The sequence below is a fragment of the Gracilinanus agilis genome, chromosome 2 (assembly GCF_016433145.1).
Source record: "Gracilinanus agilis isolate LMUSP501 chromosome 2, AgileGrace, whole genome shotgun sequence".
Taxonomy (NCBI): Eukaryota; Metazoa; Chordata; class Mammalia; order Didelphimorphia; family Didelphidae; genus Gracilinanus; species Gracilinanus agilis.
In genome coordinates this window covers 676,378,397-676,406,350 of record NC_058131.1, presented here as the reverse complement: position 1 = coordinate 676,406,350, position 27,954 = coordinate 676,378,397, and the positions used below count along the sequence as shown (strand labels likewise).

The 27,954-nt window shown below is 50.2% G+C and overlaps 2 protein-coding genes across 3 annotated transcripts in view; one reads left to right on the top strand and one right to left on the bottom strand.

Moving 5' to 3' along the window:
- Window positions 1-4,994: 4,994 nt before the first annotated feature.
- Window positions 4,995-22,650, top strand: CLK3 (CDC like kinase 3). 2 transcript variants are annotated; one of them, XM_044659108.1, is made up of 13 exons: window positions 4,996-5,255; window positions 10,110-10,323; window positions 12,470-12,566; window positions 12,848-12,914; window positions 15,801-15,917; window positions 16,364-16,530; window positions 17,506-17,600; window positions 17,694-17,823; window positions 18,449-18,531; window positions 20,489-20,568; window positions 21,630-21,720; window positions 22,247-22,426; window positions 22,547-22,650. In XM_044659108.1, exons 1-12 carry the CDS (start codon window positions 5,101-5,103, stop codon window positions 22,421-22,423), a joined length of 1,473 nt encoding a protein of 490 aa, XP_044515043.1. In that variant the 5' UTR covers window positions 4,996-5,100; the 3' UTR covers window positions 22,424-22,426; window positions 22,547-22,650. The 2 variants fall into 2 exon arrangements, with proteins under 2 accessions (XP_044515042.1, XP_044515043.1); XM_044659107.1 differs by having other exon boundaries at window positions 4,995-5,255; window positions 22,247-22,650.
- Window positions 22,651-23,376: 726 nt separating this feature from the next.
- EDC3 (enhancer of mRNA decapping 3) overlaps window positions 23,377-27,954 on the bottom strand; it is a 53,794-nt gene continuing 49,216 nt past the window's right edge. The window contains exon 7 of the mRNA XM_044659105.1: window positions 23,377-26,648. Coding sequence (XP_044515040.1) covers window positions 26,314-26,648 — 335 coding nt within the window. The 3' untranslated portion in view covers window positions 23,377-26,313. The remainder of the gene's footprint in view (window positions 26,649-27,954) is intronic.

Sequence of the window (27,954 nt, the reverse complement as noted above, 5' to 3'; positions counted from 1 at the left end):
TCTTAAAATCCCACCTGCTCCTAAAGCTCGAATCCTCCTTGAAAGTTGCCCCAACTCAGCCAAGATTCCCCATAGAATTATCAAATTCCTCAACCTCCAAGATGGACTTGTCTCAGGCCTCTCACAGCCTCCCCTAAAAATTTCCCTTCCCCCACGGTGAATGTCCTTAAAATCCCCAGCCATTTCTCTTTAATATCTCTATCCGCTGCCTGCCCTTAAACATTCTTTCTCCTCCCTCCTAAAATTCCCTGCCTACTTCCTAAATCTCCCCGAGCTCTCCCAGGTCTCTTAAAATAGCCATTCTCTACAACGTTCCCCTTTTCCATCCCCACCTTAAACCTCCCAATGAGAACCGTGTTTCTGAAAGCCTCATCACTGACCTTAACCTGCGTCTAAGCTCTCTTCTCCTAAAGTTCCCACAATTCCTTGCTTCCATAATTCACCCCCCCCCCATCACTGCCTCTAGAACCCCTCCCAGATGATTCTTGTTATCCTTCTGTCACTGTCCCTAAAATCTTCCTCCAGTGTTTCCCCTCCCCCCCCCCCATCGTGGCTCCTGAAATCCCACCCCCTGGATAGATTTCACCCTTGAAATAGACTCTGCCTTTCCCTTCTGAAATTTCCTTTTGGAAAGATTAGCCTCCAAAAATGCCCTCCTACCCCTGTCCCTTGTTAGCACCGAGGAGCCCACTGTCAGGTGTGTCTAGGAGTCAGCCAGATGTTTGGGTCAGTAGAAGTGCTTCTGCCTCGCAGCACAGGAGTGGTACCATATGGCACTCCTGGGAGACTAAGACTAGTTTGAGGATGGGGAACAGCGGGTAGGAAAATGAGTTTCAGAACCCCAGTGAAGGGAACCCAAAGCTGTTCCAGGAGAGCAAGTCTGGGGAGTCCCAAAGGGAGATAAGGGCTCACAGCTGTGCCCCAGCTGTGCTCCAGGCTGAGGAAGAGAGCAGTGTTTTTGTTGTGATAATAATTCTAGCCCTGAAAATGAAAGAGAGACTTGAGACTGGGGCCCCAGAACTGAGCCTGGTGTTTTCTTGTTTGATGGGATTAACCTCCTAGATCTTTCCTTTTTGCTTTTCTCACCTTTGGATATGTGGTTTGATCTCCCTCCCCATTCTGCTTAGGTAGGACAGAACTGGGGTGAGACTTTATAGAGACAACCCCTCTGGCAAGGCAGAATTGGCTGCCTTCCACCTTCCTTCCTTTGGCCCTGTTTCCAATGCCCTTGAAAAGAAAAATTTTCAACCTCTGTGGTGTTGATTTGAGAGGTGGTAGAGGATGAAGTTGCAGCAATGGTGGCAGCCACAGCCCTCCAAAATAACTATGGGGTACTAGGTTGGTTGGAATCCAGGGAGAGGGCAGGTGCCAGCCATGGCTGGGCTTGATGTTCTCGTTGGCCCAGTTTTCCTAATGCCAGCAATGTGTGAAAAACTGACAAGGAGGCTGTGCCCTTAGTACCTCTAAACAGACAGCTGGCATCTTAGCAGCGTGGCATCTGGACTTGGGTTGAGTTTTCCCATTCCTCAGCATGTGGTAGGAAAACTAGAACACTTTGGAACTAGCTGCTTTTAAAAGCTCTTCTATTCCATGGCTCACCTCAGAAACTTGGGATTTTAATCTGTTGAGCCCTCCTGTCTGGGAAGTGGGCCTAAGGGCTAGCAGACTTGGATGAATTTGATTCTGGAAATCTTTCATGTCATGTCAGATGAGTGAATTTTAAAATTTGTATTGGTCTGAATGAGGCTTCTCTTAAATACAAGTTTCACCCCTAAAATGAAATCTCTTTGAAAGGAAAATATGTCTCTTGTCTCTAGATCTGTACACAGAAAATGATTTTCCATTATTAATCCCTTTTGGAAACAGAGTACTTTAAGATTTCGGCACACATATGTGTATGTGTGTCCATGTCCATCCCTAAAAGGAGGCTAACAGGCTTCTTACAGTTACCATATGGTTTCTCCCCTCTCCGTTTTTCTGTTCTGTGACACTGAGTTCCATGGAGAGCTACTTTGGCAGTTGTCAGCAACATCATGGGTTTTATCTGCCTTCAGGTGGGCAGCCATGGGACAAATTGACATATCTTTGGGATGGTGATAGCTCCTCCTGCCTAACCCAGCCTGGGCAGTGGAGAGGAAGGAAAGAGAATTGTTGCTTTGCAGTAAGATTCCCTATCTCAGGGGGTCAGGGCAAGTGCTAACTTTTTTTGCTCCCTTCTGGTTTCAGGAGCATCCATTGTAGACTCACCTAGCTCTAGATGCTGTCTGGGAAACCAGTGAAGTTTAAGCTGTGTATATGGAACTCAGTTTAAGCTGTGAATATGGAACCACTGAGCTTGGTAGCTCAATGGATAGAGTTCTGGACTTGGGAATCAGGAAGACCAGAATTCATGTTCTTCAGTCATTACAAGCTTTGTGACTCTGGGCAAGACATTTAACCTCAGCCTCAGTTTCCTCATCAGTAAAATAGGGGCAGTTAGGTGGCATAGTGAATAGACTGCAAAGCCTGAAGTAAGGGAGAACTGAGTTCAAAACTGAACTCAGACAACTCACTAGCTTGTGACTCTCAGCAAGATACTTAACTCTGCCTTAATTTCCTCATCTATAAAATGAGCTGAAGAAGGAAATGGCAAACCACTCCTGTGTATTTGCCAAGAAAACCCCATAGAAGTCAGAGTTAAACAATAATAACAAAGATAATGGATAATAGTAGCATTTGCCTCTCAGGGTTGAGGATAAAATGAGAAAATTTGCCAAGCAGTTTGCAAACCTTAAAAGTACTCTGTAAGTGCAAATTACATCATCATCATCATCATCATCATCATCATCATCATTATCATTCGAGGACTCCTCTGATATCTCATTGCTGATCACCTGGAGGTGATCCAAGTCCTTCAAAGCTGTGCCCATGAAATATAGACTCTGGCAAGGTCTTCCCAAATTGGAAAGCCTTCAAGGACAAGCCATGGGACAGATTGGATGTCTTTCTGACATCTAAGGACCAGCCTAGTTAATTGTGAGGCTTGTCAACAGGTTAGCCACAGGGTGGCAAATATTTTTAATGAGGGACGAGAGGAAGCCCTAATTTCTTGCTGAGGGGTTATGATCATTGTAGGTAATCAGAAGAATTAATCATAACATTGAAATCAGATTATTAAAAACAGAAACATTCTCAGTTATAATGCAAATAATATTAGAGGCTTAGACAGTAATCTTTGACCTAGAGTAGACCCCTGAATTACTTTATAAACCCTGTGACCAAGGGTGAGAGCCTGCACTGAAATGTCAAGTTGAATCAGGCCTGGTCTCCATTTGAGCCACACTGAAACATTTTTGGTGCTTATTAGATACATATTTTTTATTCCTTAGCTTGGGTGCTTAGCCTTGGGGATAATTGCAGGACTCTAATGTAACATTAGTCAGCTGGATTTAAAAGGCTTTTTAAACATAAAGCCTCAACCCAAACAATCTGAAGCTCTTGGCAATGCCTCTGTGGAATATTTGGATATAATATCTGGAGCTCTACTTTTTGGTTCCTCCTCAGCCCATAAGGTGGGAGTGGTAGAAGGGGTGGGAAATTGCCAATGGGCAACTTGCGACCCTGAGTTCATTTTTCGTGGTCATATGGAAAGGCTGAGTAATCACCTGGATTAGAGCTTCATCTATTCAATTTTACTGCTTTACTTAGCAAAGTCAAGTCTAAAACTGGCCATCCAAGTGGAAGATTGTTCAACCTAAGTAGTAGGGATGGAATGAGGGATATAGGACAAATGTAAGTGGAATGAAACAAAACTGGATGCCAATCAAGTTAAGGAAAAGGCATGTTCCGTAAGTGGGCCTCCCGCACCAGCTCTTTGGAGTTGAGTGGAATAGAGAGCTCCCCAGGAGGCCATCTCATTTTTTTCTTGGACCACATAGTGTAGTTTCATTGGAGTAGTACAGAGATCTTGGTATTCTGTAAATCGCTATTATTAGCAAAATGTTAAGGGCTTGGTGTCCACTGTGAGGTGATAGGCTCCCTTTCCAAATGGGCTAGTGAAGACTATCCATCCTGCTGTTCCTTCACCTAAGAGAGAGAGATAGGAAGGCAGAAGGGGAGCTCCTCCTCTGTTAGGCAGGGCTTTAAGGCAGATGGGATTTGAGCTTTGAAGTTTAGTTTGAGACTAACGAGCCCTTCTGGTTGGTACAACTTGAGAGGCCTAGTGCTCCCAAGCTGTGAAACTAGAGTAAGGTATAGGTACTAGTGCCAGGCAGGGCTGGGTGGGCTCTCCAAAGTAGTATAGGGACACCTTATGCAGAAGGGACAGTGAGAAAGGGCAATAGAACTAGTTGTCTGGCCACCTGCCTGCCAGACCCCTATCAAGCTTCTATAACCTTTTATGCATTGAGGTGCCCAGACTAGGTGGTGTTTTGCCTCTATCTTCATCATTAATTCAGGATTTTTTACTATTCATTGCCCCTCCATGTTTTTCCCTCTATATGACCTTCTGCATTAAAAGAAATAGTGGAGTCTAGGTTTGGGAGAGTAGAGGAGAGAATTAATGCAGGGAAATGAAGGGCTTTTTGTTTCTTCCTTGTCACCAATGACCATGTGTCATGTACCCCACCCCCACCCCCCATCTTCCTGCTTTCTTTGGCTCTTGCTTAGATGGTCTTGTTATCTGCCTCCCCAGATTGGGCTTCTTGGGAAATGCTCTTATCCCTGGAATAAAGCCAGAGCCACAGAACCCAGGTTAGATGGCAGTCAGGTAGAAGTATTTCAGGCCTGGTCATTGGTACCTATAACCACTCTTTTTCATGGAAGAAGTTGGTTGTTCTTCAGCAGGGAAATGTGTTCCTCATTAGCTGCCACACACAGGAGGTTTGGCCTGTTTGTCAGGCACAGCCTCAGTTTTTTCTCTTGATTAATAGCCATGCTTGGGGAGTGGGGAACTTGTTCTCGAAACTAGAACAATAGGTCCCCTCTTTAGTATTCCCCCCGACATGACCAGTTTCCCAGGCTTTCCATTGGCTAGGCTGGAACCCAGTCCCTGGAGTCAGCTGCTTCTGTCCCAAATGGAGCCTGTTGGCATTTCTCTCAAGGTTCTCTCTTCTGCCCTAGATGCATCACTGTAAAAGATACCGCTCCCCCGAGCAGGACTCTTACCTAAGTCACAGGTGGAAGAGGAGGAGGTCCTACAGCCGTGAACATGAGGGGAGACTTCGATACCCGTCTCGAAGGGAACCACTTCCCCCCAGAAGATCTCGATCCCGAAGGTGAGGACCAATCAGGAAGGGTGGGCAGAGTGTTGGACAGCATTCTGTTGTGTCTCTTCCCAGTGAAAAAGAGACCTCCCTCCTGGCTGGGTCCATTCTTGTTCAGCTCTTCCACTATCCCTTCCTTCCTTTCTGTGGTACATTGAAGTGCTTTATCTGTCATTTGTTTTTGTTTTTGTTGTTGTTGTTGTTGTTGTTGTTGTTTTAAACCTTACTTTCTGTCTCAGATTCAGTACTGTGTATTTGGTTCCAAGGCATAAAAGTGCTAAGGGCTGGGCAATGGGGGTTAAGTGATTTGTCCAAGGTCATACAGCTGGGAAGTATCTGAGGCCAGATTTGAACCCTGAATTCACTGAGCCACCCAGCTGCCCTCATTTCATCCATCATTTGTAGCTCTAGTCCTCCTCCCTTTTGATTACCTCGGAAAGGGCAGGCACAGCCATGACCCTGTTTGTTACCACCATACATTCCCTTCCCTTTTTTACTTTTCCCCTAAATTATCATTTAATGCTCGATCTTTGTCTGTTCATTATAACTAGGGAGAGAGTTGTGCTGTTGGGCTTTTGTTGAGCTGTCTTTTCCCCCTCTGTTTTAATTCTTTGTTGTTAACAGTGGGTGGCTGGGGTAAGGAGGAGGGATCTATTTGGAAATGATCATGATATAAAAAATAGAAGATATCAATACTTTTTTTCAAACTTGCCTTCTGTCTTAGAATTGATTAAGCTCATTGGTACAATTTGGGGGGAGAGGAGAAGGTTGGTGAGGCACTTGTACATTTTTTTAAAAGTATTGGTATCTTGTTTTTATATCCCATTTGTTTCAGGATAACCCATCCCCACTCCCATTTACCCTTATAACAGAGGAACAACTAAGCCCAGCCACCTGATTCGGCTGACATGTTTGATTCTGCACTCGTAGTGCCCCACCTCTCCAAGAAAAAGGGGAGAGGTATTTTGTCATTTCTCTTATCAATGTAGGAATGGTCATCACGATCACTAAGTGATCACCTTTGTTTTAGTTGTCTTGGTAAGTCTTACCTCTTGTTTTCCTGGTTCACTTGCCTTATTCTACATCACTTCATATAATTCTTATCTGAATTCCTTATTTTTATAAGTCAGTTAAATTTTTTAGTCCCCTCCCTTCCACCTCCCCTCTTGATTTTAAAAATCTTTTCTCTCCAACTTTCCCACCACCACCCAAATGAGGAAAAAAAGAAAAACCAAACCCATATTACAAATATAGCTAAATAACAAATTCCTACATTGGTCATGCCCAAAGAAAAAGTCTTCCTCTCTACTCTTGAGTCCTTCACATCTAGAATCATAGTTGATGATCAGAGCTCTAAGTCTTTCAGTCATTTGTCTTTACAATGTTATCATTGTATATAAGTTGTTCTGGTTCTGCTCACTTCACTGTGCTTCAGTTCATATAAGTCTTACCAGGTTCTTATAGCATAGTAGCTTTCTATCACATATATATGTCACAAGTTGTTGAACCATTCCCCAGTTGATAGGAACACCCCTAGTTTCCAAGTCTTTGCCACTACAGAAAGAACAGATGTTTTTGTGTCCTGAGTTAGTGTTTACTTTGCTCACTTAACCTACTATTATTAATTAATCCTTCATTTAATCTACCATTCCTTTTATTCCCTTACCACCTTTTTCTCTTTTCCCTCCAATATTCCTATTTAGTCAAAGTATTTCTGTACCAGATCTGTGTGTATGTACATTTATAGTCATTCCTTTGATCAAATTACATGAAAATGAGATTCTAGTGTTCTTGTCCCAACCCCTTCCTCCATGTTTTGACTTTTAGTCGTGGACTGTATGAAAGAGATCATTTTCCCATTTGTCTGCTCCCTTTCCCTCTCTAATAATATATTTCTCTTCCTCTCCCTTTCCATGTTTCTTTGAAGACCATTAAAACATAACAAAACCACTCCCAGGCTCCCAATCTAGTTAAACTTCCTTTATGACTTCTGATGATGATAAGGTTCTGAAAAGATGTATGGATCATCTCCCCATCTTATATTGTAAACAGCTTATTTGTCCCTTAGGATTGTTTGCTTTTGTACACATTTAGACTTCTCTTGACTTTGCAATTTAGAATTTCAACGTAGCTCTAGTCATTTCACTAGGAATATTTGGAAGTCTTCTCTTTCATTAAAGATCCCCTTTTCCCCCAATAGAGTTAGACTCAGCTTTGCAGGGTGAGTTATTCTTGACTATACACCTTGCCTTATGGAATATGTATTCTAAGCTCCCTGCTTCCTTATAGCAACAGCTACTGAATTTTGTGTGGTCCTGACTGGCTTCTTGGTACTTTTCTGTCTACTTGCAGTATTTGTTCTTTGATCTGGAAACTGGATTTTGGCTGTGATGTTTATGGGAGTTTTCACTTTGAGGGGTTTCTTTTAGGAGGTTCTTGAGAAATCCTTTTTTTCCCCTACATTGCCTCCTGGTTCTCAAAGATCCAGGAAGTAATGAGAGGTTGGGGTGTTTTTTTTTTAATAAGATGTCTAGGCTCCTTTTCTGCTCCTGACTTTCAAGTGGGCCAGTGATTCTTTGAATTATTTCTCCTGTATTTGTCTTCCAGGTCCTTTGTTTTTGCTATTTAATACCTTACATTTTCCTTTATATTTTTAGTTTTTTGGCTTTGCTTTAATATTTCTTATTGTTTGATGGAGTCATTAGACTTTATTTGGTTCATTCTGATTTTTTAGGGAGTTTATCGCTTGGGCAACATTTTGTGTCTCATTTCTAATTTTTTTTCCCCTCTCAATTCATCTATAAAAACTTAAAAAAAAAAGAAAGAAAGAAAGAAAGAAACCATTGCCTTCTGTCTTAGAATCAGTACTAAGTATCGCTTCCAAGGCAGAAGAATGGTAATGGGCTAGGCAACTGGGGTGTTAAGTGACTTTCTCAGGGTCATACAGTGAAGAAGTATCTGAGGCTGGATTTGAACCCAGGACCTCCCTTTTCCAAGCCTGAGTCTCTATCCACTCAGTCACCTAGCTGCCTCTATAAGAGCTTTTTTATGGTAAGATTCTTTTTTTGGCTTCTTTTTTCTCCTTGACTTTGGACTTTATAAGGGCTAGGCACCATTCTCTTCTAGAAGAAATGTCTGGAGTGATCCTTTTGCTGCTTTCTTGGGGATATTGAATGCTTTGCTATTCTAGGATCTCAAGAACATCTCATACTGGAGACCTGCAACAAGCTTTCAGTAATCCCAAAGTGGTCAGGCCAAAGCCTGATTTCTGACCTCTTAACCTGAGTTTGGTTCTAAGAAACCCACTTGTGGACTTGGCCACATCCGGAGTTCCAATAGAAAGCTGTTGGACTCAGCCGTATCAGACAGCTGGAAAGCTCTGCTGGTTCTGAGAGGCACAACCTGGAGGTTCCTTTTAGGTCTTCCTGACCTCTTCAATTCCCTACTAGCTTCAGACTGAGCTGGAGGTGGGAAGTGGGAACTGCTCCACTCCTGCAGTCAGAGACACACAGCTCCTACTTGATTCTGAACTTTACCCCTTGCTGTCCTCCTGCCAGGACCTCTGGCCACTCCTAAGTGGAATGACATTCCTAGGTCCAAATTCTCCATCCCAGCCTGATCTATGACCCAGAGCCGAGTGTCAAGAGCAAGACCATCTGTGTGCTTGGTCTGGAGCCTCTTCTCACCCTTTGCCTAGCTTTGCTGCCTTGGAGAGTTCTAAGCATCAGTCTCCAGCCCCTCTGCCATCCACAGGCCTCTCCTTCTGGATCTCTGGGATGGACAAAGAACCCCTGACATTTTTTTTCTCAGATTTCCCAGTTATGATTTTGGTCTGCTCAAACTTTCTTTGGAAACATTGTGGAGGAATTCCCTGCCTTCTGCTGCTCTGCTGTCTTGGCCTCTTCTTCTAGGCCAATGGTTCTTCTCTTGGAATTCCAAATCATTTTCAGAATGGTCAGAGCAATTCACAGCTCCCCTGACAGTATGTCAGTGAGCTCATCTTCCCACATTCATGCTCTCACATCAACGTTTCCCAGTTTGCTGTTTGATACATCTCCTTTTGATGTGAAGCAAGCCCTCAGAGTGTTTTTATTTGCATTTCTTTTATTCACAGTCTGACCTGTCTTTGATCTAACTGCTAATACTTTATAGTTCTTTCAGAAACTTTTCTCTTATTCTTTGACCAATTATTTCTTCTTTCCCTTCTCAGGAAATGTTTTCTTCTTCACTTAACAGATTTTTCTCTCGGGTCCTTTAGATGTCTTCCCTCTCTGTGGTTACTCAAACTCAGACCTGAGAGGACTCTGAAGTCCATCCTTGCTCTCTTGCCTACCACTAGTCAACTAATTCTTGGTTAGAGCACTGCTGGGCACCCATTCTCTGACAGTGGCTGATGATGGATCAGGTCCTTCTTTGTCCTTTGTATCATCTACACCTGTTCTGCCAAAGATACATCCTGCTGCTTGCTTTTCTTGGAATTTGCATGGGACTGAGATTCATGGGTAGCTCTGCACATTCCAGAGGAGAGCCTGGAAACCCTTTTCCTCTAATCCTAGGTTACCTCAGCATCTGCGAGGGGCATTAAACCCACTTCTGGCTAAGCGAGGAAACTTCTCTGCCTTCAGAAAGCCCCGAGGAAGCTCACAGATCTTGTTTCTGCTTAGTCATGTGCTAGTCACTGTCTTGAGAGCCTTTTAGCACTGGTTCCCTTTCATGCAAGGGCCGTGCAAAGCCTACCACATTTCACACTCTTTGAGGGGTTTCGTCTCCCCGGGCCCCCAGGAGGGGATGGCACTGGGGCAGGGGCGGTGTCTGGCGGTGCCCCTCATCCGCCTTTGCTTACCGTGATCTTTCTCCGTGACGCAGCCACGACCGCCTACCCTACCAAAGGAGATACCGGGAGCGTCGAGAGAGCGACAGCTACAGATTTGAGGAGCGGAGCCCGTCTTTCGGAGAGGATTACTACTCAGCCCGCTCGCACCATCGAAGGAGATCCCGGGAGAGGGACCAGCATCGGACCCGCAAACACCCACATCACTGCCGCAAACGCCGCACCAGGTCTTGTAGCAGCGCCTCCTCGGTGAGTAGTGGCCAGAGCGAGCTGGCCGTTGTCTAGCGCCCTCACCTTTCTTTAGCCTCCTTTCAGGTAGATGTGACCTGGGTGAGTACCTCTGAGCCCTCCTGTGTGTCTTGTCTGTTTGGTCCTTCGCCGCCATAGCAGCTGTAGCCTGATCCTTCGGCCCTCTCGATGGGCGGCAGCGGCAGCAGCGCCTGTCACCACCTCGGCTCCGGCACCTCTTTGGCACCCGGGCCCGGCTCTCTGTCTGAGTCCTGATCTGGGCCTTGGGGGTGCTCAGTGGAATCAGGCCGGGGAGGCTTGTTGTGAGCCGGGTCGGCATCAGCAGATGGAATGTCTGGACTTGGTTTCTCTTTTCCTTTGCTCCCAGATGTTGAGTGGGATCCATTTGGCTTTGACTTCATCTCTCCTCGGGCCTGGCTATTCCCTCCACTCCACAGTCATTCCCTTTTCCTCAGTCCCTTCAGAGTGGAGAATGGTTGTACCCGCGAGGCAGGGACCTTCTCCATGTGCGGACAAGGAGGGGCTCTCTGCAGCCACCCCAAGTGGGGACCCTCCCTCCGACCTCGGCCCACGAGGCTCTCTTCTGCTTTGGCTTCTTTTAAACGAGCGCCATTGGTGCCAGGCGGGGGCGAAAGTGTAACTGCGGGGAGGGCCACGTCCTCAGTCTGGAAGTCATTGGCAGGAATGAGTGCTTGGACAGCAGACACTACCAGGAGTGACCAGAATAGGTATTTTTTATTACCTCCGCTGGTGGCAAGACATAGTGTGTTGTACGGCCCCAGCAAGTCCAGTCTCCAGTGAAGTGGCTTCAGGTTTGCTTCCTCCTCTTCCTCCTCTTCTCTTCCTCCTCCTCCTCCTCCCCCCTCCCTCCTCCCCGGCCCATCCATCTGTCCCCTGCAGTCCCTGAGGGCACTGAGAAGTGACTGTTTTGGCGGAGGGGCTGGAGTCCCTTCTGTGACTCCTGTGTCATGAGCAGCCATAGGCGAGCGCGTGTGTGCGTAGGCGCGTCACCTGACAGGAGGCGTCACCTGACGGGAGGAGCCCCCTGGCGTGCTCTCGCAGCCGCTGTGGCACTCTACGTAGGGCTGTGTCTCCGGTCTGCGACTTCCTTTCCTCTTCCCAGCGCACCCGCCTCCCTCTCCCTTCCTTCTGGGGGGTGTTGGGGATGGCGCCCCGTCCGGGTTGCCCCACAGCCAGCAGGGGACCGACGCCCCGCGAGCGCCTCGGATGGCGGGTGTGGTGGCTTCCTCGGCCGCTTGGAGGCCCTTTGCTTGGCCCGGAGGGCCCCTCCGGGAGCACTTTCCCCAGTGGACGCTAGGAGCGTTAGGCTTGCTTGTGACCGCGGTCTCTCGCTAGCAGAGGTAGTGTGGCGTGGAGACCCCGCCGAGAGGCGGCCCACTGGTTTTGGAGACGGCGCTTGGGGCGAGGAGCGGCGCGGGCAGGCAGGGCCCGTGTTTGCCGTGGCTGGTAGTTGTGGGCTCGAGAGCTCTCGCGTGGGTACGCCCGAGGCAGGTGAGGGGCAGAACGGGAAACCCGTGGGGGCAGCACACGGTAGCCAGAGACTTCCCCTCCCACACCCAGCTGGCCGGCGGGCAGCCCTCTGCCTCTGACCAGACGGTCCTTCCCTCCACACACGGGCACGAGGGCGGCGAGGCGCCTTTCTCACATCTCTCTCGTAGTGCGCCGTCGCCACGGGGCGATGACCTCGGGCTGCCGCCGGCCCGTAGCTGCCGGGCCGGTGGGACGTGGTGGGAGGAAGCTTGGTGGTGGGAGCCCTGGGGCCGTGGCACTCGCACGCGACGGTCCTGCCGGGAGCAGAGGCGGTCTTTCCTTCCAGTCGGCTGCGACATCCCACCTTATAGATAATGCCAGTTTCTTTACATACCTGTAGCTGTTTTTTACTTTTCTGTTTTTGAAGTCAGTTTGTGTCTTGACGTGTCCCTTGCAATATCCCTATCGTTATATATGCTGTGTGCCTTATGAAATGCTGGGATCTGGAAAATCCAACCAACCAACCACCACCGGCCGCCTGTCTCATCGTCGTCCGCCCGCCTCTGCCTCTGCCCGACACCTCCGGCCGCCGATCGGAACCGCCCACCATGCAATTGGTCGGATGGCGTTTCGTTTCGGGGGGCGGTCCTCGCAGAGAAGCCAACAGAGCAGTAAGCGCAGCAGCAGGAGTGTGGAAGATGACAAGGAGGGCCACCTGGTGTGCCGGATCGGAGATTGGCTCCAAGAGCGATGTACAGCCACCTTTCGTAAAACTTTACCTCTCTACTTTCCTCCCCCCCCGTTAGACGAGCCCTCTCTTGTTGTCCTGGAGGGGCCTCTAGTGCTTGCGGCTCGCTAGCGGGCCGGCCAGTAATTGCCTGAATGAAGCAGACACTAGCAACTTCTGTTTTTAAAGAGTCTAGCAGTGAGAGAGAAACCTTTTTTGTTTTTGAGAATTGAATGCTGTGACCTTACAGGAGCCGCCAGCCCCTTCAACTCAGGATCCTTACGCCCCTCTTCTTTTCTCTCCTAGATGAGATCGTGGGCAGCCTCGGAGAAGGCACCTTTGGCAAAGTGGTCGAGTGTCTGGACCATGCCAGGTAAGCAAGGGCTGCTGTCTGCGTGCATGCGTCCCTCTCTGGGCCCAGGATTGGGATTTGGTTTTGTTGGGGACACGGTCTGTGCCGGGGCCACAAGGATGGGGCCTGCACACTGAGACTGCCTACAAGCTCCTGGCTGGCAGGCAGCGGCATTGGAGCGCGTTTGGTTCTTGTTTCTCAAGTGTACCCAGGAGCGTTGAGTCGTCCCATCCCTGGGATTCACCTCCCTCTGCCTCCTACTGACCTCCAAGCAGCCTTTGGGGCTTCACTCACTTTTTCCTTCCCAGTCTACAGCACTGGAGAAGCCAGAACTATTAGCATCTTAGCCTGAAGAAATACAAAGCCAGCGCTCCAAGTTACATTTTCACTTCATATTAAAGGCTGGTTTCAACTTGGTCACTTGTATGGTGTCACTGCCAGATGTTTGTTTATTCTTGGTTCCTTTGGCCACTGGATGACCTGACCCCAACCCCCCTCCTAGCTTAGGCTTGGACCCCTACCAGTGAACCCACCAAATGATGTGTGATCTCTCCTGGCTTCCCTGGGAGTTGCCACTTGGCAGAATCATACTCTGTACCCAGGAACCAACACCACAGGAAGCAAATGTCTTATTCAGCCCTCTGTATAAGTAAGTGCCAATCTGGCAAGACTAGAAGCGAGTCCTGAGAACTTTGAGAGTATAGAAATAGCCCCGGGAATTGGGCCACAGTGTTTCTTATCTCTGTGGTCTCAGAAGGAGCATGTCCTCATTGGCAGTGGAGGCGCCCACTCTGTACATGCTGGTGATCCCATGGATGGAGCTAGGAGAGCTGGAGTAGTCTCTGTCCTCTCTATCGAGGATGGCCCTTTTTCAGTTGGCCCCAGGAGCTCCTCTCTGCCTCCTTCCCTTCCATCATTCCTCTGACCCCTGGGTATTACCTACTCCTTACTCCTCTTGTTCCTTTCCTTAATGGCTGTGCTTCAGGATAATGTCCCTTTGGGGAAATGAAGTTCGGGCTCATAGAAAGGGGAGCAGACAGAGAAATGGTTCCATTCTGGAGCCAAGGCCATGATACAAACAAGCCAGGTGCTACCGTGAGGCAGAGGCCCTCACCACCACCCCCTGAGTCCTGATGGAAACAAGCCCAGCAAGAGAGAGGGAATTCAATGTTGGGGACAGTCCTAGGATCAAGGAAGCCGGCTTCCACTGCCTCCTACATCCTGAGGACTTGTAATAATGGCTCTCCTTTGACCTAGTACTCCTGCCTTCCTTTGGGGCTAACCATGTCCATGGGAATGCCCTTCCCCTCCCCTGTGCATCTTGGGCACTGAGCAGACTTATTGGATGAGATCTCTTTGTCATGGGTGGAGCATCTAGAAATTTGTAATGTTCCCAATCTCATTTTAACTCCTGTGGCAAGCCTTGTGAGATAGCTCCTGGGGGAAGGGACTGTCTTAGACCTCATTGGGCTGAACCTTCTCTCCAAGTAGACAGAGGAGTGTAATGACTTGGCCAGTCACACATTTAATAAGCAGTGGCAGACTAGGGACTTGGATCTAGGTGATCTGAATCCCCAGACACATCATTGTTGTTTTAGAGCTTGTCCAAGTTTCCTTATTTAACAGAAGAGGAAACTAATATTTAAATGACTTATTTAGGAAAGGATATTAAATGAGAACTACATTACTTATAGGTAGTAATTTTTCAGAGACAGGATTTGAACCCAAAATTCTCTGACTCCAGATGCATTGTGCTTTTCCCCAAAATCTTTCTTTCTTTTGGGCTTGGGGATGGGATAGATGGCCTAGTAAGGTGAAAAGATTTCCCACTGTCACAGTGTACACGAGTCAGAACAAACTGAATTTATGTTCAGTTTCTTTCTCTGTCATACACACATGCCTCAGCTCAGTACTCATCCCTCTATTCTATTCACTAAATGTGGCTTGAATGACCCTTTTGCAGAGGAGGCCTGCCCTACTCTTGGGTCCGGGAGCAATCTGATTCCCATTGAACTCTATTCCCTTCATTTTTTGCAAAGTTGAATTAGTTTTCTTTTGTCTAGCTCAAACCCAAAGTTAGAAAAGGACTTACATGTGCAATAAACAGAGTCTTGTCTGAGAAAGCAGACTGGTGGGGAGGAGAATCACAGGATCTTTTTGGCATGGGGGTCACGGATCTATTCCAGGCCCCTCGTATTGCTGAGGCTCAGAGAGAGAAGTTTGATTGCTCAACGTTACCCAGCTGCTAAGTGGCAAAACCAGGACTCAAACTCTTGCCTTCTGACTGAATCCTGTCAGTGCCCTCTCTACTAGACTGTTCTCTCTGGTTTAGGGACATAGAGAAAAGAATGCCCAATGATAAATGCTGACCCCACAGCCCTCCGCTAGAATTGTGCCTCTTCGACAAAGATGCCGACGCTCTGTAATTCCTCTTGGACTCAGGCCTATGGGTGGAGGATGGGGCTCTTGGCCAGCACAATTGGGATAATTATTTGCAAGGCTGGATTAGCCAGTGCCTGAGAGCTAAAGGTGAAACTTGTAAAGGAGAAGCTGGTTCAGCTGCCTCTTGTGATGGTAATTTCTTAATAATTTAACTGGAGGCTGGGCAGGTGACAAAAGATCAAAGCTTTAGTCCATCCCTGCCTGTGAAGAGCAGGGCGTGCCTGGCGCTGGACTGGGGTGCTCTGGGAACTCCTTGCTGTAAAGCAGCGGGAGACACCCCCAGGTCAGGGGACAGCTTGGCAGGGCCAGCAGGAAGACGGCGGAGGTCAGCTGAGTTCTTGGGCACCTTATTCAGGCAGTGGAGCCGAGGGCCCAGGAGATGGTCCTGCAGGGGGGGTGGAGGGGAGGGGGGAGAAGGGAGGGGAAGGGCCCACCTGGCTCCTGACCCTTCCCTGTGCCCCACAGAGGCAAGTCACAGGTCGCCTTGAAGATTATCCGAAATGTGGGCAAGTACCGGGAGGCAGCCAGGCTGGAAATCAACGTCCTCAAAAAGATCAAGGAGAAGGACAAAGAGAACAAATTGTGAGTGTCTCTGGAGGGCAGGAAGGAGGGTGAAGGAGCAGAGCCGGGATGGCCGCTGCCCTTTAAGCAAAGCTGTCGCTCCCCAAACACTCATCTCCCTTCTACGGGCCTGGCCATGGGAGTCAGTCCCGTCCTCAGACCTTTGTACCCCCATCTCGCCACCACAAGTGGCAGCTTCTTCCCTTTGTTCCGATGCTGCCCGTGAATTCTCTACTTGGACAGCAGTGAAGAAGCCCGGGGCTTCCCCAAAGGATGCTGGGGCAGCGTGGGGTGGAGGGGCCCAGGCCCGCCTCAGGCGGGAAGCTTCGATTCTGATCCGCTTGGGAGCCGTTGAGCCTTCTGCTAGCGAGTCTCGGGGCCCAGCTCCCAGGCTGGCTTCTCTGGCCATCAGGCAAGGAGGACGGAGCAGGCCCTGACCACAATGACCTCTCCCCTCTCTCCCCCAGTCTGTGTGTTCTGATGTCTGACTGGTTCAACTTCCACGGCCACATGTGCATTGCCTTTGAGCTCCTGGGCAAGAACACTTTTGAGTTCCTGAAGGAGAACAACTTCCAGCCCTACCCTCTGCCTCACGTCCGGCACATGGCCTACCAGCTCTGTCATGCTTTAAGATGTAAGTCGGCTCCTCCCTCGGCCCGTGTCCAGCCTTGGATTCCCAGGGCCCGGCCAGCCTCGGCCGTTTGGCATGACGCGCACCTGTCGGCCAGCAGGGCCTTTTTCAGAGCTTGGTGCTTACTGCCAACAGCGCTGAGAAGCAGCATCGAGCGTCGGCAGCCCGAGACGCTGCCCAGAAAGCAGAATTAGGTCTGCTTACCAGAAGCTCTTTCTGGCATCCTGGCTGCGGTTCCAGCAGCCGCCATGTCAGAGCTGCAGAAGCCTCCCAGGGAGGGAGGCCTGACTCGGGAGAAGCCGCCCCCTCGATGAGCCTGGGAGGTCTCTGAGGCAGACGAGGGGCCCCCTGAGGTGCCGCCTCTTGCCTGGCTTTGAGCATCCCCAAGCTTTGTGGTTGTTGGGTTCGAGGGCTGGATGACCCCCGAGAGGGCTCCCCATCTTGTGGGCACACGTGCAGCCAAGCGCGGGGTTGTGCGCCGTGAAGGCCCTGAGTGGTTTTGGAGTTTAGAGGAGGGAGAGCTCAGGGTCCGCCCAAGAACAGGCCGAATGTAGACGGGCATCAGAGCCTCCCTCAGGAAGGTCCTCGTGGGAGTGGACAGTCTGGGAGGATGCAGGGTGGAAGAGGCCAGACCACGGAGGGCCTTAAACAGGGGAGGGTTTCCCTCTGCCGTAGCCGGCTGTAGCTGTAGAGCTCGAGTGGGGGAGCGGCCGGACGCGGGGACCAGACCGCACGGGGAAAGTGAAGGCTGAGGGGAGGAGGGCCCGGGGCAGAGCCGCAAGGAAACGGAGAGAAGCAGATGGAGGACATCCCTCAGGAGTCATGAGGGGCTCCTGGGAGCCCCCAAAGTCGTGGCTCCGCACCCCGGGCCGGCCCCGCGTGTCTCGGGTGCTCAGAGGCCCAGGGAAGGAGCGGCGGGGCTGCCCAGGACATGTCGGTGCCCTCCAGGTCTTCACATCTTCTATTTTCCGTCCTCAGTTCTGCATGAAAACCAGCTGACCCACACTGACCTCAAGCCCGAGAACATCTTGTTTGTGAATTCTGACTTTGATACCCTGTACAATGAGAACAAGGTACAGTAGGGGAGCGAGACGGCGCCAGGGCGCAGGGCAGGGTGGCGAGAAGGGGTGAAGGAGGCCCCTGACGGTGGGGTCTGTGCCTCCCAGAGCTGTGAGGAGAAGTCCGTGAAGAACACCAGCATCCGCGTCGCCGACTTTGGTAGCGCCACCTTTGACCACGAACACCACACCACCATCGTGGCCACCCGCCACTATCGCCCACCTGAGGTGATCCTGGGTGAGTGGCCCCAGGAGCCCCGCTTCCCCGGCCACCCGGGCGCTGTCGGAGATGGGTGGGGTGGACACGGGCGACCTGGCGGCGGCCGTCGGTAGACCGTCCTGGCAAAAACCAAAAGATCAAACCCAGACTGGGCGGCTGGCCGCAGGCAATGACCCGGCCCCATTCCAGAAAGTCAAGAATGTCTGGTAAAGCAGCGTCCGTGGAGGGCGCTCGGGGCCTCGTCCCTGCAGGCCTCCGAGCAGGGACACGCGTGGGCCCAGAGCAGCGCCCAAGGCAACCGGCTTAGGAGCCTTCTGGGCCCAGACACGGATCAGAACTCTGGGAACCTCCTGTTGGGTCCCAGAATGGCAGCGTCGCTGGCTTCTGCCGGGATGGGGCCTCTGTGGAGGGGCAGAAATGGCCCCGAGGGGGCAAACGAATCACAAGAGCTGGTCTTTGTGGGGAGGACCGGACGGGCAGCCCTGGAGAGCCAGAGGAGCGGCGCCACCCCGCAGGGCCTCTCTCTCCTCATCCGCCTCTGGGAGGGCTGGACCGGACGGCCTGGGGCCCGGGACAAGGAGCGCCCCGCGGGGGCACGCGCCCAGGACCCCTTCTCACGGCCTCCCTCCTTGTGTCATTTCAGAGTTGGGCTGGGCACAGCCGTGCGATGTCTGGAGCATCGGCTGCATTCTGTTCGAGTACTATCGGGGCTTCACACTCTTCCAGGTAGGCCTCTGCCCCGTCCGCTCCGGGTTGACTCTGGGTTCTGGGGGACGTTCACACTGGAAAGGGCTTCGGGAAACCAGAAGAGATGTCCACGGGCACGAGGAGGAAGGCTAGCCACAGAGGCAGCTGCCAGGGCCTAGCCAGGAAGATCCAAGTTCAAATCTACCCTCAGACGCTTCCTGGCTGTGCAAACCTGGGCAAGTCACTTCATCTCTATTTGCCTCCGTTTCCTCATCTGTAAAATGTTGCAAGATTCAAAGGTTATATTTGTATGTGGCTTAGCTGGGTGCCTGGCAGAGTAGGTGCTAAATAAAGGGTTATTCCTCCTCTTCAGCCCAGAAGTGGGACCAGCCTCAAAGGGTTAGTGTTCTGAGAGGGCCGAAGGGGATTCCTGGTGAAAGATACCACCGGCTTAGGTGCAGACGAGGGAACCGCCTCAGCTCCTTCTCCTGTCTCTCAGGGGATCCTTAGAGTCAGCAGTTTGGGAGACCGTTCAGGTGCAGAGAGAATAGTTCATTATTGGCTCTATTGGGGGGTAGGGAAGTGTGATAGCAAATGGATGGGGCAAATGGCAAAAAGGCCCTGCTAAAGAGGGAGAGCTCAGAGCACCCTCAGGGAACACTGTTGACCCCTGAGGATACTGCTCTGGACAGAGTGGAAGGTTCCTGTGGAAGAGAGGCTTAACAGAAGGGTAGGATTTTTCTATCGATCCTTTTTGAATTTCGTCTGGTTGTTTTTTTGGCCCATCCTCCCAATTTCTTGAAATCTTTCAGAAGCCATAGCAGGCATGAGCAGAGGGAGGCAGTGTGGGTGCACTGGGGAAGAGTGCTGGGTTTGGAGTCTTGGGAGCTGGTTTCACATCCCAGCTCTGTTGCTCTATGGTCTTGGGTGAGTCACCTAACCTCCCTAGGCCTCAGTTTTCCTCAACTGTAAAAAAGAAGGGTTTGGATGGTCCTGAAAGGCCCTTCCACATCTATGAAGTCTGACTTTTGTTTATATCCAAAATGATAAAAATGTTAAAACAAGACAGGGCCTTTGAAGCCTTCTAGATCGATACTGGTCCATCTGTGCACTTTGGGCCCAAATGTTCAGGCTGCCATGAGAATATCAGAAGTTTGTCTGAGATCTGGGTTGTAACATCTATGGCATTTCCATGATCTGCCAGTTTAATAACCCTATTTAAAAAGGAAACGAGAAGGGGGCAGCTGGGTCGCTCAGTGGATCGAGAGCCAGGCCTAGAGACAGGAGGTCCTAGGTTCAAATCTGGCCTCAGACACTTCCCAGCTGTGTGACCCTGGGCAAGTCACTTGACCCCCATTGCCTACCCTTACCACTCTTCTGCCTTAGAGCCAATACACAGTATTGACTCCAAGATGGAAGGTAAAGGTTTAAAAAACAAACAAACATAATCTAAATAAATGCATAGAAAGGAAACAAGGTGGTAGGATTGGAGGGGTATTGGTGTTCCAAATCTGAGACACCATGAAGGGTGATTAGGACTTATCAACAGGTTGGCTGCTGAGAGGAACAGGGAAGAGCTAAGGATTTGGATGTTTGGAAGTTGAGGGACTGGAGAAAGATGGAGCCTGATTCAGAAAAGGCAATGTTTGGAGAAAACTTGACGCATTTAATTCCTCCTTGGGGCAACTAGTAGTGTTGTGGTGGCCTGCAGTGAGCAGGCCTTTCTGCTCCCCCTTCTCCTAGGTCAGCAGCCTCAGAATGTCTCCTCTGGGTTCCATGTACTGCTGCTATCTTAAGCCAGAGGGGTTGGGGATTTGGTAGTGCAAAAAGCCTTTGCTCTACCAGTCTGGTGGCATCAGCACCCAGTTTTTCAGGGTTGGAATGCCTTTCCTAAAAGGGAAAGCTCTCCATCTATCCACTTCTCCCACTGCTTTTGGGGAAGAAGAGAGTAAGACCCAGAACTAACCTCACTGTTCTGACACCCTCCTCCCTCCAGACCCATGAAAACCGGGAACATCTTGTAATGATGGAGAAGATTCTGGGGCCTATCCCCTCTCACATGATCCACCGAACCAGGTAAGAATTCCCCAGCAGAGGTCTATGGAAGCATTAGTCTGCATCGAGAGGGGGAGACTGAAGAGTCTTTGGGGTTTAGGTTTGAATCCCAGCTTGGGCATATGCTGTGTGGCCAGGGCAGAGCACTTAACCTTCAGGGTTTACAGCCCCATCCTCTTGTCAGCTGCTGGTATGGAAAGATGGAATAAAACTTGGGAGTTTGAGGAAACCTCGGCTGCTTCCCAACCCTCTCTCTTTCCACAAGAGAATCCTTAAGAAGCACCCCCTCGTGGTCATCCACTGTCTCCTTTGCCCACTGCCCTTTGGTGCAGCTCTCATTGTTAGGAAGTTACACCCACTGCTGGGCCTACCCAGGGGCGCCAAAATCAAGCCTCGAGGCTTCTCCAGGCGGATCCTCCCATCCCCATAGCCTTCCTTTGGACACTCGGGCTCATGGATCTCCCAGAACTGAACACAAACAGATCCTGGGTGTAGTCTGACCAGGTGACCCAACACCCCCTTATCAATCACTGGAAGTCTCGGCTGCCGGGGCACACCGCCGACTTGAACTTTCATCCCGTCTTGGGGATTGATCTTGTTGTCAGACTTGACATTTAGCCAGCTTGTGTGAGGCTCAGGATCCTGGGAAGGAGGCTTTTCAGGCAGAATCCAGCCTTCTCCAGTCTGCCTGGACTCTGCCCTCTACAGTGTTCTTCCCCCAAATGAAGATGAGCCTCACTGAGCCTCTGGGCTGCTCTCCTCTTGCCCCAGTTTCCTTAGGGTCTGTCTGAACTCTTGACTTTTTCCCCCCATATTTCTTGAGCTGGGGTGCCCCTCTGCATACCCCCAATTTCCCCTCAATTCCTCCTGGTTCCAGGTGCTAAGAGGTACAAGGGCAGCAAAGTTCCCCTTGAGCCATGTTGGCCGCCTCACCACAGCTTCTCTTCTGCCTGCCACTGCCTGGCTTGAGTGTCAGGTGGACCTGACCCAATCCTGCTTTTGGACAGTTCTCATCCGTAAAATGGAGCACTCCTGGCATCAGGAACACCCGGCACCCTCTAACGTCACTTGTTATGTTCCAGGAAACAGAAGTACTTCTACAAGGGAGGCCTGGTTTGGGATGAAAACACCTCTGATGGCAGATATGTGAAAGAGAACTGCAAACCTCTGAGGGTGAGCATCTGGGCCAGGCCCTGCCTCAGGCCTTCCCCTGTGGCCAGTAGAATGAGGGGCAGTGGCTGTGCCTCTAGGCTGTGCCTCTAGGCAGACAGGGATCAGGCTTTTTTTTTTCTTTTTCTTTTTTTTTATTTTAAACCCTTAACTTCTGTGTATTGACTTATAGGTGGAAGAGTGGTAAGGGTAGGCAATGGGGGTCAAGTGACTTGCCCAGGGTCACACAGCTGGGAAGTGTCTGAGGCCGGGTTTGAACCTAGGACCTCCTGTCTCTAGGCCTGGCTCTCAATCCACTGAGCTACCCAGCTGCCCAGGGATCAGTCTTTTGAAGAACCCGGGTTCTGTGTCTCCCTCTCTGGGTCTGGGCCCTTGTGGGTCAGATTTCCAATGCTCAGCAGCAGAGGGGTTCTGGATTTATTTTAAAGCCATTTGTTTCTGGAAGGCTCCACCATTGAAGTGGGTGAGTGGCTGGTGGAGAGGGGTGGTTACTGGCAGGCTGCTGAAGAGTCTCTTTCCCCCTCCTCAGAGTTACATGCTCCATGACTCCCTGGAGCACGTCCAGCTGTTTGACCTGATGAGAAGGATGTTAGAGTTTGACCCTGCCCAGAGGATCACATTGGCTGAAGCCTTGCTCCACCCGTTCTTTGCCGGCCTGACACCCGAGGAGAGAACCTTCCGATGTAGCCGAAACCTGAGCAGATGACAGGTGTCCGGCCGCTCGGCCTAGGGGTGGGGGGAGGGCCACCGAGGGAGGGGGCCTGGGGCCCGTGGGGATGTCTGTACCTCCCCTCCATCCTCTGACATCAGGGCTTCCTCGTGCTTGCAGAGCCCCAGAGGGGAGGAAGAGCAGAGCTTACCAGAAAGCACAGATTTGACCCAAGATATTTATATGTTGTAAAGTTAAATAAAGTGTTTCTTACTGTTTGATAACTTCCTTGTCCACGTGTCTGTCTTCCAGGGCCCAGGGCCCTGGCCAGTTCATAGAGCCGGGAGGGACCTCTGAGGCTCTACTCCACCCTCATTTCACAGGTAAGGATCTGGGGAGGTTGAGTCACACAGAACAGAAAGACCAGAAGCCAGTTCTGTGTTCCAGGGAGTCACTGGAATCCTACCATTTCTAGTCCAAAAATCATGGCAAGTGTCACTTCTGAATAGTTTCTCAAACTAATGGAAAAAGACCTGGGGTCACTCCTGAGGGCCTTGTAACTGGAGGCACCTTGTTTGAGGTGGCCTCAGCGTGGGCTAAGCAGAATAAGGGATACAAAGGCTACCCTCAAGCAGGAGCCACTGCCTCGGGAGGTAACCGAATATTCAAGTAGTTGATCAAGATGGTTCAAGAGCCTGACCTTGCTGAGCAGAGAGATAGAAAATGCTGAACACTCCATGTTTTAATTAACTGGAGGCTCTCGGGTCAGGCCTTGAAGAAACAGGGTATCTTTACTTCCCCCCCCCCCCAAGCTGGTTTAATCACTTCTCTTAAACCCCACTAAACCCTCCCAGCTGCATCCAGTAGATCTGGGAAATAATGGGTCACGGTCAAGAGGGGCTCTTTGCTTGGCCAGAGCTAGTCTGGAGTCACAGTCAGAAATTGGGCATTCCATGAAGTTCTTGCCAAGCCTGACTTCCAGCAGTGCACCACACATACCAGCCCCCAGGCTCAGCCAATTCAGCTTTATTTTAATGCTGGTTTTTTGTCATCACTTGCCCCCATCTCAACAGTTTGAGGTCTCCTCCCCCACAAAGCACAGTGGTTAGGGGCTAACAGTATCACCAAGGCCAGGTGGCAGATTGCCAGGGTGAGAGGAAGAAAGACCTGTAACGGGGGTAGTTTGTTTTTAATAGACTCTCTTGGGGCAAAAGGAGAGAAATCAAGGGCTACTCTCCTAATGCAAATCATGGCAGGTGACAACTTAAGCAGGCCTGAGGAGGAATAAGGAAAGGAATCTATTCCTCAACCTGCCAAAGATGGAGGAAAAAACGCTGCTAAGAAAACGAAGACTCTTCCCCTTCCCCCAGGAAGCCTCCTGGTCCCTTGGATCTCCACCTCAGCTTTGTAGCTGAGCACCAGAAGGGGGCCACGTGGTAACTTCACTCCCCACTTCCTCAGTAGGAAGAGGGCAGTCAGGAGATGCTCAAAACGGAGCCTCTTCTTTCCAGGGCACAGGTGTGCTAAAGTGCCATCAGAAAACGAAGCCCAAAGAGAGCCGGGACAACCAATCTTTCTGTCATTTTGACATCATCCTAGAAGAATGTTAAAACCTCTGTAAAAGAAACCCAAACTTTAATTTCTCATGCACAGAACAGCTAAAACACTTACTGCCTGGGAGGGGATGCTGTCTCCACAGCAGTCTGCCCCAGCCCTGAAGCTTCAGAACCAGCCCCATCTCCATACCAGAAGGGTGCAGGCCATGGGGAAGCAAGGTTTGCTATTCTGCAAAATGAGAAGTTAGGGCAGGGGGAGGAACTCTGGAACCCTGAGCAGGATACCCTTACCAGGAAGGGAAGGGAGAGACCAGGCTGATGGCTCACAGCCCTGTCTCCATTAGTGCCGTTTGCCAGGGAGAGGATTCCTCTCCCTGTTAGAGTATCATTACCCTATGGGTCTTACAGGAAAGAGAGAAAGCCTTTCCCCAATCTAGACGAAGGCCCCAACTCGGCCATAGTATGGCCTAGGGGCACTGCCTACCCTGAATACCGAAAAATGGAGCTTGGACCAAAATGACAACCGTGTCTGTCTGGCGTTTGTGTGAAACCTCATTCCCCACCAAAGGCACCAAGTATCAAGCTCTTTGGGACTTTTTTCCCCAGCTGCTGGGACGGGACAGGAGGAGGCTGGAAGAGCTCACAGGCAAGAGTCAGGCCCAGGCCCTTTGTTGACAGAGGAGATTAAGATGGACTACCTGTGCAAGAGCTGGGAGATGTCTTGCTAGCACAGTTCCTTGGATGAATTCTTGGTAAACTCTGCAAGGTTAGAGACAGCCCCCCACAGACTTTCTCTAGCTGAACCAATACTTTTTTTTTCTTTTTTGGCATCTCTGAGACAAGAGGCTGGCCTGTGAGGCCCAGAGAAACCTAGGGCTCGCACCAAATATCAAAACAGCAGCCTGCCAGACAGCTGAACCACATCAGGGTGGCCCCAGATACCAGGAAGATGAGGTTACTTGGCAAAGAAAGTTGTGGTCCCTGAACCTCTGCCTCATTCCCAGGGCTCTCTTCCTTCTTTTGAACAAAAGAGGCAACCCCGTAATTTTAGGTAAGAAAAACCCAAGGATTGGGATCAGGAATGGTGGCTTCAATAGTCCTTGGGCTTCTCTGAACACACCTCCCCACACTGGAATCAAAACAGGAACTTGAAGAGATCCTCAGCACCAAGTTCCCACAGGGGAGCTCCCCAATACTGAACAAGGCTATGCCCACTTATCTGCACCAAGATCCTCTGGAGAAAGGAGACTTGGCCTCATCCACCCACCACCAGGACATTCCAGCCAACATAGCAGGAGGGGAAGTTCACTTTAGCCTTTGGTCCCAACAGGAAAAATGATGGCAATCTATGGAATCCATGGGCACTGAGGGGCAGGTGGTAGGACTGCTGGCAAGGTGGATGGGCACTGTGGCTCTACAGTAATATGTCCCAAAGCTACCCGTGCTGAAAACATGTGACAATCAAAGGGGTCAACCTAAATACAGAAAACATCTACCTAATGGGACACGCAACGGCCCCCTTCCTCAAGAGTTGGCTTGGGAGGGGTAAAGTAAAGGGTTGGGCTGACTCTTTGAGAAAAAAAGTCTACTGGGTACCCAGATCAGATCACGGGCAAAACAAAAAGTTAACATCAAAGAACAAAAAACCCCAAACTGGTATTCAGTTTGTTGCCCCAGCAGAACGGGCAGATGAGGGCTGGCTGAGCTCCTCCTGGATACCAGCTTTCTGCATGGCCCATGTGGCTCAAGGAAAGGAAACTCAGCTTTGGCTCCCATCATAAACATCAAAGCAACAGGAAAATGAAAACCAACCCCCCACCAAGGACAACGGCACCCCGGCACATTCAACATGATTTGTGGAAGAGGGCTGCTTCTGTTTAAAAAAGAAGAAAAAAAAGAAGACTGGGGGAGAAGGGCAAGGAGAGAGCCAGAGGAGAAAGAAGAAAGCAAAGAGTTGTTGAGGACACCCTGCCCCCTCTGGTCTGATGGCTGTAAACCTCAAACCCAGTCCAACAGCTGCCTATGTCTGTAAACAAAAACCCTCCACTGAGAAACTGGCCATCTGGCCAAATGGAGTGTGTCCCTGGGCGGCAGGCCTGGCACTCCATGCTTCACTAGCATCCCTGTCACACACCCTGGCCCCAGCCCTCAGCCCCAAGGGACAGCTTTATACAGGGACGTCTCTCCCCTTCAAAGGGCAGTCACTCTTCAGTCTTAAATATGTTGTTTCTTGCAGAAGAAACAAACCTCAAAGGAAACAAAACCAAATAAACAATACACAACACAACACTGTCCGTGGAGCTTCACATCCTTAAGGCGTTCTCAAGTGTCAGCATCTGGCTCAAGAGCCTCTGGGCCATCCGGGGCCTCCCTTGCTTGGGCCCATCACCTCTACGTTGAGTGTAGTGGGATGACAAATTTGCAGCCAAAGGGTGAGCGATAGTTGATGCCCACCTCCTGGAACACCTGCTGAGGGATGCCGATGTCACATAGGTAAACTCGTCCCGCCCGCTCCCCCAATGGCAAGGGCAAGCCCAGGGCCAAGGACCACTTGGCATCGATGCCCAGCTCAGCCTCACACATGGGCGGGTCTATGCTGAGGACAGGTGCCCGGTTCTGATTGGCCCAGTCCACAGCAGCTTTGTACCAGGGCTGGTCCCGGAGGAAGGCATTCTCGTGACAATCCAGGCAGTTGATCACCAGGTCCACAGGGCTGGTGGGGAGATCTGCAAGGGGAAACAGTGATGTCTAACTGGCCGTCAAGATCCCCCTGATGTAGAGCACTTGCCTCACCCTAGCCCAGTGTTGCTCCCCCTCCATTTCTGTAAAACATTGATAATTCCTGTGCCTAAAGCAAGAAGCTGTCCCAATGCTTAACATCCAAATTTCTCTCATGGAAGGCCACATTCATGCCTAGAACGAGCAAAACCAAGGGCCCTGCTTTTGGAAGATGACATTTGAGGGGGCCTAAGCATCAGGGCAATCCAGAAAGGCAGCAGGGGAGAAAGAACAGTATGCTTGGACCAGCGGCAGGACCTTGGAGGCAAGGTTTTTGGTCACCTGGTGCTACATCTTCCTCATCTGTAAAATAAAGGGCTTGTAGGGAATGATTTCTGAGGTCTCTTCCAGCCGAGTCCTAAATATGGTTGGGATGGCATACAGGATATGGGCAGGCATTTCAGATGGACTCAGTGGGTTATTCCTTAAGTCTCACCACCCAAACACATTTCTCCTTCCCTAAAGGCAGACTTAGAATTTCTTCTACTGTATAATGTCTGCCTCAGTCTAGGCCTGAAGATGTTCTCTAATAGTAAGCTGATATTCCAAGTCCATTCTGGGTACCACAACCAGGCTTTAAGGTGTGCCCCTTCCTCTCCCCAGATCAGGGAGAATGGCCTCCATGCCACCACTCTGAACTTTACAGTGGGAGGCTGAATTCTGTCCCTACACTGGCATTAAAATTGAATCTCCCCTCAGCTCAGCCCAAAGAGGAAGATTTCTGACCAGTGGAATACACAAGTTTAGATGGCTTGTCCAAGGTTACACCGTTACCATCATCACCACCAATGCTGAAAGATTTCCAAAGTACTCTTTACAAATATCATCTCATTTGGGCATTACCTCCATTTTACAGATAAAGAAACAGAGGCAGGCAGCGTAAAGTGTCTTGTTTAGAGTCACACAGCCAGTTGTATCTGAGGCCAGAGTTGAACCGAGGCCTACCAGAACTCCCAATTCTATTTCCCTACACACTGGCCAATAACAGCCCAGATTCATAAACCATTTCAAGGTTCACAGAGCATTTTCCTCACTGGTAAAGCCAGTGGCATAAGGGTCATTATTCTCTTTTTGTGACTAAGAAAACAAGCTCAGAAAGGTTTGGTGACTTCTCCAAGACCACAGCCCAGCACATGATGGGTCTAGAAATTGAGGGAACCTCAGGATCTCCTGTGAACCAAAGTTTCTGAATCATTTTTGTGGGGATGCCCTATTGGCAGCATCTGGTAAAAGTCTATGAATCCTTTCTCAGAA